Here is a 15,366-nt window from a genome sequence, read left to right as displayed (position 1 = left end):
TAAAATGTATTGTAAAAAAAAAAAAAAAATTGTAGCCTCAATCTCCCAGAACACATCAGACGTGTAGTCCAATACGGCTCTTCAGCACACGCGTTGCTGACACTCCCTTCCTTAGAGATGGTTGCTATTTTGTTCCAAACAACATGGCGCTGTCAATGTTTTTGGCGCTCACTTTTTTTAAAAGGGAAGAACAACTAATAAAAAAGTGTGAAAACTCTCAAATGAGGGCAATTTCAATCATTCTTATATGACGGTAGACTTGGTGTCTTGAAAGCCAAAGTTAATGCCAGTAAGAAGGCTAAAACTTAAGCTGTTGAGGTACGTTTCCCACTTGATTGACTCTCAGACTTTATCGTTTGATATACAAATTATTTAAAAAAACATTAAAAAAAAACTATTTTTAAACAGGAATAATAAGAGTAGTAGATATAAATGAAAAAGACGCAGAATTGCCGACGCTGATTTATTGCTATACATTTTAACACAGTTTCACTTCGTTATTCTCCGTATGAATACACCTCAAAATAGTGTAAATGTACTATCGTGTGTTTTGTTTAAATAAAAAAGCAAAAGCCTTTTTATACTAAAGTTGAATTGTGTTTTTATTTAAAGGTGTAGTGTCCCATCAGTGGTTACAGTATAAGCTCATGTTGAAAATAGTCCGGGGATACTGGGTTAGGACATTCAGAACAGAAAATAGGAGACACTTTTTTACACAGAGAATTGTGAGGGTCTGGAATCAACTCCCCAGTAATGTTGTTGAAGCTGACACCCTTGGATCCTTCAAGAAGCTGCTAGGGCCTCCTCTCGTTTGTAAACCTCCTTATGTTCATTTTAGTTGCCCTTTAGTGAAAGTAATAGTAACGTATTTTGAGTGGAACCCCTTTGTTAAATTGATATTGTTGTTATCGCGAAGCAGATTACAATAGACTATTGCGAAGATGAGGCCTGAATAAAATATGACCTCTTACTGCACAATTCTACAAATGTTTTAAAACGCACTTACTGTTACTATAGACTGCTCTGTTTGTTTGGAACCGCCTAGCAACAATCAACGCAGATGTTACGTCACACTAACCAAGCGTAATGAGTGAAATCCTACCTTCTGACGTGTCAGTCCGGAAGCACATGACCACTACTGGTTGATGTGGCGTTGTTAGTCTGTCTGACTGAGTGAGTTATAAATCGCTGCAGGTGGAAAGATGTCGGTACCAAACAAACAGGACATATTAACTATCTTCAAACGTCTTCGTTCGGTTCCCACAAATAAGGTAAACCACTTCATTTGTATAGGCCCTGTCAGACTAAGGTGGGAGCAAATGGCGTATAAGAGAAGTTTGTCTTCAGGAAGTGTAAGAAAAATGGAGTGATGACACGTCGCAATGTTTTTACTTGTTTGGTTTTTGGGGCCTGTTTTCGTCTAGGTCTGTGCACACCTGCATACACTAGTAAAAAAAAAAAAAAAAAAAAGGTTGATGTTTATATTCTGATAGGTGCATTATAATGCGGAATATATTTTTTCTGATTTTGATTATTGTTATATCTTTCAATGTTAATGTGCAGTGGTCTCCATTAATACAATATTATTTTAACTTGCAAGTTGAAATGGATTAAAGTAATGCATACAGTAAAAAGCATAAAAACGCTTTCGGTTTCTACTCGTATGTCCTTGGGTATATATCTTAGATAAAAAGATAACCAAAAGGAAAACTTGTTAAATTAGTCTGTGAATGTAACAGCTGTTTCGCGTTAACTTCAGTAGGCAGCCTCGCATTAACTGCACTTTTGCATACATACAAAAAACGGTCATTTGTTTAATAGTCGAGTTTTAATTGACAGTTATAATTTATTTTGTTGACATGGCTGTAGTATTGCGCAAATACTAAAACCACAGGTGGTAATGCTTTTTTAAAAAGGTGGTTTTATTTCTGTGTTTTGTTTTGTGGGGTTTTTTTTTGGGGGGGGGGGGGGTGCGCAAATGTTTAGGAATAGAAAAAAAAAACATATTAAAATTAGCTTCTGGCAAATATCTAAAGTTAAAACAGTTATTACATCATAATGGAACCAAGTTTGTTTACTGTCAAATGTCCTCATTTTGAAAACTGCTTGGTTGGTTGTACCACAAGTTTTTGTACCTTGGACTATCCACGTTTTATCATTACATCAAGTCTCAAAGTAACACTGTGAAAGAGAATATTCTATATGCTGTGGTATTTATCATAAAGGTCACGACAGACCATCAAATTAAAAGCATACTACTGTTAATTATCAATTTATGTAATTAACAGAAACTATTAACATTTTGATATGAATAACGTGAAATCTCCTTAAAAGGTTTAATTAATTACTGTAAGTTTAAGTACACCAGCCGGCATCCACTGTGTGTGTGTAATATATATATATATATATATATATATATATATATATATAAAGCGTTTTACTAACGAGAGGGGGCCATTCGGTTGGTTGTTGGTATCTTAATAAACCCATATATAAAAAATCACAGCAGGGATTAGTAGTGTTTGTTTGTTTGTTAGGTTTTTTTTGCATGATACTGGGTTTATTTTACTTGCATGGGGATTTTTAAGCAGACCTAAAGAGATCTTTTTCAACTTCTGTGACACAAATTGCAAGTTGACAAAGTATGCCTCTGGGTTCAAATTAGCAGGTAGCCTCAGACAGAGCACACCCCATCCAGTTTGTCATTCACGCAGCGTACAGTATACACCTGTATTGTTTTTTCATATGTATATGTGTGTGTAAATATATAATTTTTTTATTTTGTTACAGTACTGATAAATAACTGACTCTTTGTTTTCAGGTATGCTTTGATTGTGGAGCTAAAAACCCTAGCTGGGCGAGTATAACCTATGGTGTGTTTCTGTGCATTGACTGCTCTGGGACACACAGATCCCTTGGGGTGCATTTGACTTTTATTAGGTAAGGACATGATTTTGAAACATTTATATCCTGTATTGTTTTTGTAGTAAAACAGTAGACAGTTGAGGTTAAAAAAAAAAAAGTGAAAGTATAGGACCACAAAGTCATTGTTTCATTGTTGTTTTGCCTTATCAAAGGGAACATTATCAAAGAGCAGCATGTGTGGGCTTTTAACTTCAGGCATTTAAGTACAGTAAATGTACACATTTAAATAGGCAAGGTCATGCAAGTATTTTACCCATAACGTCAAACTTTGTCAAATTTTGAGGTAAAACAAAGCTTCATATTGTCTGGCATTTCACTTTCATTTAGTGCACTCTTCCAGTAATTACAGCTCCAAACTACAGCATTGAGGGGAGTACTGATGCACATGTTTAAAGTGCTATGTTACCAAATGGTTCTATTTTAATGCACTTTGTATTGACATCCTTTCTTTTGCAGATCCACAGAGTTAGATTCCAACTGGTCATGGTTTCAGTTGCGGTGCATGCAAGTTGGGGGCAATGCAAATGCTGTAAGTAGACTAGGAACTTCAAAATTATTTCTGTAAGCACCTGACCTACTCAGAAGTGTTTATGCAAGGAGCAAGTAGAATCCAAGAATAACATAAGCACTTATTATTTTACCAGTATCTACTGTATCAAGTCCATGGTGGCAGGGGTTATGGTAACATTATGGTAACTTTGATCTTTTTTTCCCTTTTATGCACAGGTTTTTGAAAATGCAAATGGAATATAATTTTTCAATAAATAATATTCTGCCTGTACAAATAGGATTCAAATAATAAATGTTTTCATTTTTCCTTAGACTGCTTTTTTTCATCAATACGGATGTACAACTAACGATGCAAATGCCAAGTACAATAGTCGAGCGGCACAGCTTTGTAGAGAGAAAATAAAGTCTCTGGCCACACAAGCAACAAGGAAACAAGGGACAGATGTAAGTGTGTTAATAGTACAAATTTCAATTAGTCATTATTTTATTTTTTATATAACACACAACACACATACACACACACCAACTGTTTTACAGGTCTGTCTATGCTAGGTAGCACACTGATGAATTCCCCCCACATACACATTTTCAATATTATATAACCTGTGTCTAAGACAACTTTACTGATTTCTTGATGTCATTATGAACATGTTTAGCTGTACTTTTAATGCTACTGCTGTCGAGCCCCTACTTATCTCCATGGTTTCCTCTGTTGTGCAGGAAATTCGGGACTATATTTAGAGAATGTAAAGTAACTGATTGTGCAGGGAAATGGAACTTTTAATGAATGCATCTACTGGTAGCCTCTAGACCTTGCAATGTGGCAGTAAATTATTTTGCATTTCTTTTCTTCCAGCTATGGTTGGACAGCCCAGGACATGGTCCCTCCTCTCCCACTTCTTCTCAACATAAAGAGGAAGATTTCTTTGCAGTACATATACAGGTGTGCACACTGTGACACATTACACTTCACAATTCATTTAAAAAATAGATCAAACAGCCTTAAGTTTATAGTGCAGTTTTAAATTTGATCAGACTCAATTTTTCCAAACACAGGGGGCTTCAAAGGACTCGTCTTCAAATTTAACTGATCTCAATTTTGAATCTTCTTCAGTAGAAGAACAGCCCGCACAGGGGATGCTCAAAGCTGAGGGTAAGATGCCTCACAAGCTAATCTCGATCACTTGTGTTAATGGCACATGTGCAATTATTGCATGCATTAATAAGTTGAGTTTTAATTGTATTGTTAACTAACTGTTTACATTTCTTTTAGGTGAACCAAAGCAGGGTCCAAGTGTTGATTTGCAAAGTGTGTTTCAGTGTGCATTAAATGTAGAAAAACTGTAGTTCGAATTGTTGAAGTGTGTTTTTTAGTTCTGATATTTTTACCTTCTACACCACAAGTTACTTGTTTCAGACGGATGCTTTTTAATTATACTGGGTGTGGGAAGTAGGTGTTTAAAACCTATGGAATGTTGTCACTGAAATGTGACACTTGTATTTTCTGTATATATCAGCAGCAGTGTTGTATCCACCTGTCTGACTGACTTGTACTGTTTTTGTTTGTTTTTTCTTTCCTCGTTTTAGCTGACTCTACATCTACAGGAGTCACAAATAGCAGAGGTGACTGTTAGTGTTTGTAAACTGACATTTGCTGCTTTATTTTCTATTCTGCAAGCCAGTAAAAGCACCAGATACAGATTATATTAAATTAATAGTTTCACAGAACCCACTCCAAGATAAGTGCAAATTGTTGGGTTAGTGAAACTAGCTTTAAATGACTTATTTCTAGTTCAGTCCTTGTATAAGGCATACTTCTGGTCTGTTATCTTTCGTTGTTTTTTATCATTTAATGTATTTTGCAAGACTGGTCTTTTTCTTGATGCAGTAACAGCTGGTTTCACAGACTAGGATTAGCACTAATCTTGGATTATGTAATGTTACTTTACGTAAAGTAATCCAAGATTGTTGCTTATCGGGGTTTGTGAAACAACACAAATGTTAATGTTTAATTTTGTTTCTGCTTTTACACACAACAGTAGCAGTAATATTACTTTGGACAGTTTTAAGGCCCTGTGATCTAAGAATTAAGTTTGTCTTTCATGATGTAATATTGCATATGTCCTTTGTAGCTCTATTGCTTTCTGGCCTCTGCACATTTTATGTCAAACAAAAAGTAGAAGATGATTTAATTTAACTTTTGTTCATACAGAACCAGCGTTTCTACTAAAGAAAAAGTCTGTGCCTGCAAAGAAATCGGTACGTGTCTTTTTCGTATGTTTCTTTTGCAATCTTTCAGCACATAGAATCCCTTTAACCAGTTTCTTTTATTTTTGTTCAGGTATTATAGAGAAAATGCATGTTGAATGCATTTACAAATGTTATTGACAGTGTATATAGCTCATTTGAGGGTTTTTTTGGCAACCAGTGGGTTCTCAACAGTTGGAAAATCATTCACAAATTGAATACAGTATAACTAAAAAATCACTAACTGTAGTTGCATTTTGACTGTACTTTCTACCAAAGACGACCATACGGTATATATGCTTTTCAAACACATTACCAGCCTAAATGGAATAACTCTGGATCAGAACAGACTTGTGTACATGTGGCATTTTTTTTATACTGAGTCTCTTGTTTTTTATGATTTTTTTTTGTAATCAAATTTATATCCTCATTCATGGGGTTTCCATGCAAGTTTTTTAACTGGACATTTACACAAGAAATGTCTTGTGTGAAGTGCTTTTTTGGGTTTCCATTCGCTCAGTTTGTTTGCGAATGAATGGGAAAGGTGGAGATTGATATGTAAATTAGCTATGCGTAAAGAACTCATGCTGTTTTTGAAGATTACTAGTGAAAATTTGTGAATGTGGTGTCCATGCACAGAGAACTGGTACACGAGTGAATCTAAGCTGGTGTCATAAAGCAAAATACATTGTGCCTAGCTGGTTAATAATGTGTTTTACTGCTCTTGCCTAAATTGTTTTTCAAATGTCATTTGTAGTTAACTGTTTCAACTAATGTATTTTACGACTCATTAATTAAAAATAAACTCTGAGGTATAAAATGAAACTGGCCAACACGTATTACAGATCACCATGGCTGAAAACCGGCGGAGACATTATATAACTATTTATATATCCCTTTATACTACCCTGGCTTAGAAGCCGTACCTGTCCAGTCAGCTAACTGCTGCTGAGGAAGCATTCAGCACCATGCTTGGGCAAATATGGGTAGTGGGCACTTGAAAGGGAGATGACAGATGCTGATGAAACGGACTGAAGTGCATTAATTTGTTTCCAAAATTGCCACTGCCTCTGTGTCCTGCACAAACTCTTTTCAACAACGAAGTGAGGTGTTCAGGAATAAGTGACTGCCTGTGAGAGAGAAGGGGAAGGTTACAGTCTCACGAGAAAAAGCGGCACTGTCTTTCACAACAAGCGCAACCCATGTTAGTGGTTGTTTATGTACGTTACAACCAGCAACTCTCAAAAGCAAGCTCAATTCTGCTTGTTATAAGCGGACTGTCAGAGATTCTCTTAAGTTGTGTTGGATTTACTGTTACATTTTAATGCAAACAAATAAAACACAATCAACACATTCATTTTGCAGTTTTATTTGGTCAGTTCTGAGACTAGGGCATCAGCAACTTGTTAGATGTTGCTCTGTTCTGGGCGATCGAGCTGGCTCATGACATCCAGCTATTTATTAACATGGAGGTCAGACACGCATGTCTTTGGACATAGCTGGGATAAAAAAAAAGGACGAGAATTCAGTTACATTTAAGCAGCTCACTTGCACTTTGTGTTTAACTGTAGCATAGTTTTAACAGCAAGGGTATTCTCAAACAGCTGCTTTAATACTATAATAAGGGCATACATAACGCAGTTCATGGTAAGAGTTTTTATACAGAACTGTAAACCCACAAGAGACATACAACATGACAGTCCAGACACAGCAAAAAATATAAATAAAAAATGGCGCCCGTTTTATTGTTAAGGTGAACTACACCACTAACCATAAAATCGACCTGCAGCATCTACTTTCTGCCGTCTTGGAATCGACAGTAACAACTGACCTGCTCCCTTGCAATATTTGTAGTTAAGGATAAACATGCTCATTAACATTTACACGTGAAATGCGGGTTTCCATGTGAAACTGGGCATGGATTTTCCCATTTGTTCTGTCATTTACACATTACACATTTTTCGGCTGCAAACCTGATTTACCCGAGATTCTCAAAAACGTGCACGCGCATCGCCATTGCACGTGTAAATTGACCTGCATGGAAACCCCATGATTGTTAGTTTGGTTTGTTTTCTTGTTTGCTGATGATAACAAACAGTTGATATCTACAAACTGGCCAATCTGTGGAAGTAGCTTTCAAATAAGTGCTTGTGTATGTTTACTGACACTGAAAATTGTCTCATCTGCTTTGGATTACTGGGGACAGCATGGCTCTTTTATTTATTTATGTATTTATTTATTTATTTATTTTGAATAGCTTGGTGCGAAAAAGGGTGGCTTAGGAGCTCAAAAAGTAAGCTGCAGGAGCTTCAGCGAAATCGAGAAACAAGCCCAGACTGTGGATAAAATAAGGGAACAAGAAGAGCAGAACACAAAGAAGAAAATGGAAAAAGAAGAAAATGTGTAGGTTTACAGTGCGTTGTTTTCATTAACATGCTTTATTATTGATTTGAATGTGCTCGATGCTGATTCACTTGGAGGAAAAATTAGTGGGACAGTGACATTACAAAAATATTTTGTTGCAATCCAGGAGAATTTCTTTACTTCTCTTTAGCACAATTGCAACATCACGAGACATGGATGGTGGTATTAGGTGCAAAGTTCAAATCCTAATTAAATGTACATTTATTTAAGTGAATCAGATAACCTGTGTGCTATGTAGACGTTTCATTTAAAGTGTTTAAAAGTGCCAGCCATAGTGGTCAGTTTTTGCATATCCCTATAATCTAGCAGGCTTTTCATTTTAATGAAGCGTGTTCATTTTTGTAACCATTTTCTTGCATTGCCTTAAGTTATGGGTGTACTACTGAAGTGAGCAGATAGTAATTACTGTGTGTATGTGTTGTAGTGTTACATCTCTGAGACTTGCCTACCAGGACCTGGAAATCCAAAGAAAGAAGGACGATGAAAAGATGAAGAATTTTCAGGGTAAAAAAAAGGAACAGGCAGAAAGACTAGGCATGGGCTTCAGCAGCAGGAGGTTGGTATTTACATTGCCTATTTAATATTGGTGGTTTGCAGTGAAAACCTCTTATTGTGATTCATGTTTTTGGAGATAAATATTTATTTATTTTATTTAGTCATCGCCAATGGTTTTTACCCCGGTTTTCCACCCAATTTGGAATGCCCAATTATTTTTATCGTGGTTCACTGCTGCATAGGGTGCAGTAATATAGGGAATAGCATGCTGCAGCTCCCATGCTCAGTAAATGGCATTTTTTGTTTGTTTTGTTTACTGCAATCAATCAAGCTGCAGTACACACATAGTACACTTCCTAATTACAGTCCCAAGTATTTCTGTGTGTTCTGCTTTCACATTTTTTAAGTGGTCAGTTTGAGAAATACAGTTTGTTTTCCCGGCAACAGCTGACCCTGTTTTAGTAAAAAGCTCATACTACATACTGTTTTACATAATGGTAAAGGTGCTCTTTAATTACTGTGCCTGCTGTTTTGGCTGAAGAGATATTATCAGGTCATCATCTAACTATGGAATCTTGTGGAATTAAATCATACTTAAACTCCAGATGGTAAACAATGTAACTAAAATTATTATTTCTGGCATTAAGACGCAACAGACGAAAAAATCTATTTGTGTTGACTCAATTTTATTTAGGCACTCTACGATTTGACTGGTTAAAGATAACATTAGTTTATTGGAGTTCACAAAAATAACTTTTCAGCTTGGTACGGTAACCTTTTCACTTCCTTGTTTATTTCGTTCTTGGGCTTTTTGCTGCATTACAGCCTTTCATTAATTATGTTCTTTAAGTTTCCAGGGCATTTTGTTTATGGCAGGCGTGCACTACACAAACCCTTTTATTTGTTGCTATTCTTGTTATACAGTTCTTATATTTCTTATATGCAACTGTTCATTTTAAGCTGCTTTTTTTACACAACAGTACTCGCGCACGTTTGGTCACCATCACAACTTTTGCAAGAAACTGGGATTCCCGTATTCTGCTGGTGTTAATATACCTCTCTGCACTTACAAGCATTTGTATTCGATCAGATTGTTCAGTCATGTCGCATTTGTAAATATTGACACTTGTTTTTAAAGGGAGATGCACAATTTATTATTTCTCTGACTTGGTTCAAACATATTGATGCATTGCGATGCTGTGAGGGAGCGTTGTGTTTTGAGGAATCATATAGTCATAAAGAACTGTCTGCGCATACCAGTGGCAAGCATGTTGTGTACCAGTAAATGTACGCGTACCACAGGTTGAAAACCATTGGTCTATGCCATGTATGTCTGGGGACATGCTATAGAGAGCACTTGACACTTCTTCAAATTTAACCCTCCAATGTCTATCTTTGTTTCAGTGGCGTTTCCCATTCCGTGCTTTCAGACATGCAGACCATAAAACAGGAATCTCCCTCTGGGTCCAAACCTGCACGGAAAAAGTATATTGATGAGGAACCCGACAATGAGGATTCAGGGTTTGGTTCTAGATCAAGGTTAGCACCAAGCACAGTACTGAGAGCGAGAGAAGCATTAAACCATATGTGAAATGCATACATTCTACGTAATGAACGACAGTGTAGTTTAATAGGAGTGTTTTGCGCTGCCACAAATCAGACCTTAAGAGTACCTGCTGCTGCTTTGTTTGTGTAGTACACAGTTCATCAATACAAAAAAGTCAGAAACTGAATAGCTCCTACTTTGAAACTATGCTGTCTGATACTCCCTGCTCTAAAGTAGAGTTCACTCTTGCTTTTTAATCAACTTTATCCATGTGTACACATACTCCCCTCCGTATAAAAATCAAATCTACCATTTTCCATTTCCCAGAACATCTTGCATCTGCACATCTTAAGCTTAGTTTATAACCTGTTTTGTTGCATTTTTCCCTCCAGCTACTTTGATGAGCCTGTTGACTCAGCAAGCAAGTTTTTTTCTAAGTGGGAGGATAGCAGTGATTTGTTGTGGAAGAAAGACTCAAGCAAATTTGACCCTGAGCCCGTTCTTACCTCTAAAATGTCTTCACATGATGAAAGGTACCTTGGACGTTCCTATGTTTTCCCCACATAATTTGCAGTTGTCACAAAGATGTCCTTCGGATGAGACAGGGTCCTATTGTAAGTGATTCTGCAGCAGCAGTTGTTGATGCATAGCTCACCCCTTAGTCTCTTTAAGTCGCTTTGGACAAAAGTCTGGTAAATCTGTGGTGCACGAAGTGGGAGGCACTTCCCCCCCCCAGGGGGGGGGGGGGGGGTGACTATGACTAAAGGGGCAGTTCTGTTTTAAAATAAATAAATAAAAAAAATGAAGAATAATTTTAAAGGATAGAACATTTTAAATATGTAGGTGACAGCTAAAATGAGCCGCTGACGATCACTGTAGGACTTGTACAACCTGAGAAATTATTTGAAAAGCACTAATGTTTTAACATGTATTTTTTCCCCAGATTTAATATAAATCACATTTATTCCTAGATTAACACAACAAAAAAAATCCAGATTTAGCTAAATACATACTTGTTAACAAACATTCTTAAGTCTAAGCGCAGCTCTGCAGCATACAATGCCAAATCAAACGCGTCAATGACCGTGGGCTTGTATGTGAAAGGTCAATGCACACCTGATGCGAGCGAAATCAAAATAATTAAAACTTGATTTGAAAGGACTAATGCACACCATTATGCCAGTGTCCGTGGTTATAAAGACAAAAAAAAGGATGCCACATGGCAAGAAATAGCAGAACTGGAAATTGATGGTATGCTGTCTCAGTTTTGCCCTGTTCACACTAGCATTTTTATACCGGTGTCGTTGTGGAACAGTACCGAAACAAGACCTGAGAAATTAAAAGAGCAGGTTTGTACTGGTAAAAGCAGAACACTGTTCACAGTGTGGACAGGTAAATTGACATGGTATCGATACAGTTAAGTGAATATTCTGAAACACGCGCACGTCTTGCTTGACAGCTTAAATACTTTAAACAGCTTTACATTTTAGAGTGAGCTGCAGTACTTTTATCATGGCTACACCAAAAATGCCAAAATAAGTGATAAAATAATCTCCACAAAATGAGTGATGATGACTATGAGGTAAAGCATACTGCAGAGCAGTGCCGCTCTAAAATAAAAAAGCAGTGATCAAGCCTGCTGTCTTTGCAAACACATGCTTTAAAGACGGCTAATTGTTTTCGCCTTTTTGTTTGTCTCATCCTTTCGTGTTCTGCCCGTCTCTTAATAATGATTGAACATTCCAAACAAAATACTGTACATGGACAGGACAGCAAAACATGCTGTATTACATAACAGATGTGACAGCGCTCATCATGGAAACGAGTTCAGAACCTGAACACTGTCTATTTTAAACATATGTGAATGTGGACAGGTATATTACAACTGTATTGGTACAGTAACATATTGAAAATTGAGTTAGGACACAGTGGTTTCGTACAGGTGTCACGGGAAGTAAGTTAGTGTTTGCTTTTTTGAGCCTTTCTACACGTGCGAGTCTTAGAACTTAAAAGCAAGGTTAAGCTGTCGAGTTTTTCTGTCTGTGAACTTTAAGAAGACTGTTATTGCAATCTTTCCAAGGTGTCTAGTTAATTGTTTTACTCTTAATGTTGCCCGGATCTCTGTGTACTCGTGCTGCATACGTGTCATTCACTTTGCTCCTGATATGAATACATATGTGAATTACTAAACGATAATGTTTTTCATATTTATCGTTCAGTAAACAAAAAAGAGATTTGTTACATGTATTTTCACAGGTTTATTTGTTAGACATGTTAGATAAATGTTGATTGCCAAGTGTAAAAAATATATATTTTTAAATTCACTGATTTATTTGTTAGAAACCTAGGTTTAACATGTCAGCTAAATGTTCACTCGCTAAGTGTAAAAAATAAATAAAATAAAATATATAGAGTAATTTTAAATGTTAAATTTGTGATACGCTTGTGAATTTAGCTAAATCTGGATGTTTTAATGTTTGTCGGTGTATACTTAAAAAAAAGAAAAAAGGGGGTGGCATTTAATTGGTAGAAGTATTGTAAGGAAAATCTTCTCTTTCAAAATGCTGCTATTGCTCCAGCTTCAGTCATGCTTTACTAAGACACCACTTTCCCTGGGATGTCCCACAATGTTTAGTTTTATACAAACAGTTCTGCCAAGCTGAGAAATGTAAAAGTAACAATAATTACATTTTAATTTTGTACAGTTGCAGTGTGTGTTATTTGTTTGTGTTTTTATCTGCCATATCTAGTGATCTTTTTATTGTCTTTAGACCCGCAACACGTCGGAAACACGAATATGAACATCAAGCAACTACAGACGACGCTCAGAAGAAGTTTGGTGATGCTAAAGCAATTTCTTCAGATATGTATTTTGGAAAACAAGAAAGTGCAGAGGCAAGTGCTTGTTTTTGTTTTTTCACTTCAGAGATTTGTATATGTACATCTGTTATAAAGTATTCTGTAAACCTGTTTGGTTATCGGGTATTTTATAAGGAGAGAGAGAGAATTGGTAGAACGCTGTCCGCCAGCATTTAGTAGCGAGGCTAAACGGTGGATCCTTATGGACTACAAAACTGGTCCTGTTTTCTAGATTACAGTGAAGTGGTATTCAAATGGGGCATTTCAAAATTGAGCTGGCAAACAGAGGTAATTGGGCACTTTGTAGTAAATAAAGCTTATTGTGTGATGTTTTTTTTTTTTTTTCAGTATGAAGCCAAAACTAGGCTAGAAAAGTTTTCTGGAAATTCATCCATAAGCTCAGCAGACCTCTTTGATGAGCAGAAGAAACAAACAGGTGAGAAGCAAAACCGCACCACTCAGTGTGTGAATCTTTATAAAACTGAACTGTTTTTACACATGCTATCTAAATGCAAATACAGCATAGAAATAGTAACATGCTTGATTAGTCACTGCATTTTCTTATTTGTTCATAACTCTGAGTTTAGCCAGATGCAGTCATTAGTTGATGAAATGTGTAAATGTATTGCAGAGTACTAATACATTACCTTTCAACTGTTTTAAACATTTCCCTTGCTGCTTGCAGAACTAGTGTTTTAACAGGCATCCATGAATTGAAATGCAGTATTGGCTTATTTTATTTATCTGTTTATTTTTTAGGAACATACAGCATCAGTAGTGTATTGCCAACTGCTCCCGATATGTCTCAGTTCAAGCAAGGAGTGAAATCAGTGGCTGGAAGGCTCTCTGTTATGGCCAATGGAGTCATGACTTCTATTCAGGTTTGTATATGTAGATGGTTCCTGTACTAAAATCATTTTTTGCAGATCATCTTGCACGTGTCACTTTATATCTAATTTAACTATCTATTTTCATATCAGTTCTCTCTTCCTTGGATTCTAATGCAGTATTTTAATTTTCAGGATCACTATGGCTCTTGAGGTGTGATTCCAGTATGTCTTTGGATAAGCATAGACTGCAGATCTTGAGCTATGAAAGAAGAGATGTTTGGAATATAGTGATGTTATATTTGTATCTTGTATTTTCAATATGTTTATTTTGAAAAGGGTAACAATTGTAAAGGGAAATGTATTTTCTGCAAAATTATTTGTGATGAACAGTAAATTAATAGCTGCTTTGCTTGATGTGGGGTGAATGGTGTTGAGTAACCTCCTGTATTTTTCAAATATTTAAAATGTTCTGTATTCAGAATATATTGCTGTTAATGGCTTGGACTACAGCATATACTGAAATGGTTGTTTAGAAAGAACCATTTGGGTATACCCTATATACAACAATGTGCATGGGTATGCTGAGAAATACAGATGCCTTATCTGCGTTGAGATGCTGTACAAAGAAGTATGTGCATTTCAGCATATCCCAAAACCCTGGATTGTGGTTAAATACTTTATATACACATATAAAATGTCTACAAATATGACCCGTCTCGCAACTGCCCATTATCCAGTCACTAAAGTTTTCCCAAACATTTTGAAAATTGCTCTGTTTCTCTGTAAAAGGTTTATTTTACAAAAGGTACAAGTTCATACCAGTGGGTTGTTTAAGGTAAGCATGCTGTGTGTTGCAAATTAAAAACTAACTTGGGTTAGAAGACCAAAAATATTAAGAACATTTTAATCTTTGTATGTGATTATTTAAAATACATTGAGTAATTTCTTAATCTCCTTTAAATACTAAGCACTTAATCATGGAGAAGTATATAGAACACTTAGAAGGAACTGTTCATCAATGTAATTTTTTTGATATACTGTATGAAATTAGTGTGTTCGGTTACTTTCCAAAATGCTTGAGTGTTTTGTTTTGTTTTTTTCTGTCAAAATATATATAGTAGTAACTCGGCAGTGCTTGAACACTTAAGATGTACCTTCTTTCCTATGATCACTGTCACATTCTTCTGGGGTTTTTGTGTGTAGGCATTTTTGTACATTTTGTCATAATTCTGTTTTAAATCCTCTGTATCTTAACTATAATACAGCTTTAAATCCTGCTATCAAGCCTCCATTCCTGATTGTAACCTCGTTTTAAATCTTGCAAGCTGAGTCTCCAATAGAAATGTAGGAATGTGGTGTCACTTAGTAGTTGGGGTGGGTTTAAAGTATGCAGAACAAATCAATGATAGATACAAGTCAGGAAGGCGGGACATTGCCCAGCAGCACTGGGAAATGTTTTTATTGTTATTTTTGTAGTAAGTTTAGTTTTTTAATGGGAAAAGGGTAAAGTCAACATGAATTGATTAACCA

At 36.1% G+C, this 15,366-nt stretch overlaps 1 protein-coding gene across 2 annotated transcripts; it reads left to right on the top strand.

The window, feature by feature from the left end:
• Window positions 1-1,116: 1,116 nt before the first annotated feature.
• LOC121318445 (ADP-ribosylation factor GTPase-activating protein 3-like) lies at window positions 1,117-15,088 on the top strand. 2 transcript variants are annotated; one of them, XM_041255132.1, is made up of 16 exons: window positions 1,117-1,271; window positions 2,822-2,940; window positions 3,382-3,454; window positions 3,748-3,879; window positions 4,292-4,378; window positions 4,492-4,588; window positions 5,023-5,058; window positions 5,648-5,694; window positions 7,940-8,085; window positions 8,531-8,662; window positions 10,006-10,140; window positions 10,540-10,680; window positions 12,919-13,042; window positions 13,355-13,442; window positions 13,766-13,887; window positions 14,029-15,088. In XM_041255132.1, the coding sequence occupies exons 1-16, from the start codon at window positions 1,203-1,205 to the stop codon at window positions 14,044-14,046; spliced, it is 1,566 nt and encodes a 521-aa protein (XP_041111066.1). In that variant the 5' UTR covers window positions 1,117-1,202; the 3' UTR covers window positions 14,047-15,088. The 2 variants fall into 2 exon arrangements, with proteins under 2 accessions (XP_041111066.1, XP_041111067.1); XM_041255133.1 differs by lacking the exon at window positions 5,023-5,058 and having other exon boundaries at window positions 1,118-1,271.
• Window positions 15,089-15,366: the final 278 nt, after the last annotated feature.

Source organism: Polyodon spathula, chromosome 7, assembly GCF_017654505.1.
Source record: "Polyodon spathula isolate WHYD16114869_AA chromosome 7, ASM1765450v1, whole genome shotgun sequence".
Taxonomy (NCBI): domain Eukaryota; kingdom Metazoa; phylum Chordata; class Actinopteri; order Acipenseriformes; family Polyodontidae; genus Polyodon; species Polyodon spathula.
Note: the sequence above shows the minus strand (reverse complement) of the source record. Positions and strands in the feature narration are given on the sequence as shown.

Bases quoted from the DNA above. Each gene is read 5' to 3' on its own strand.
- LOC121318445 (XM_041255132.1), top strand. From the start codon at position 1,203: ATGTCGGTACCAAACAAACAGGACATATTAACTATCTTCAAACGTCTT. The intron at 1,272-2,821 runs GTAAACCACTTC...CTTTGTTTTCAG, and splicing joins GTTCGGTTCCCACAAATAAG to GTATGCTTTGATTGTGGAGC. The intron at 8,663-10,005 runs GTTGGTATTTAC...TCTTTGTTTCAG, and splicing joins ATGGGCTTCAGCAGCAGGAG to TGGCGTTTCCCATTCCGTGC.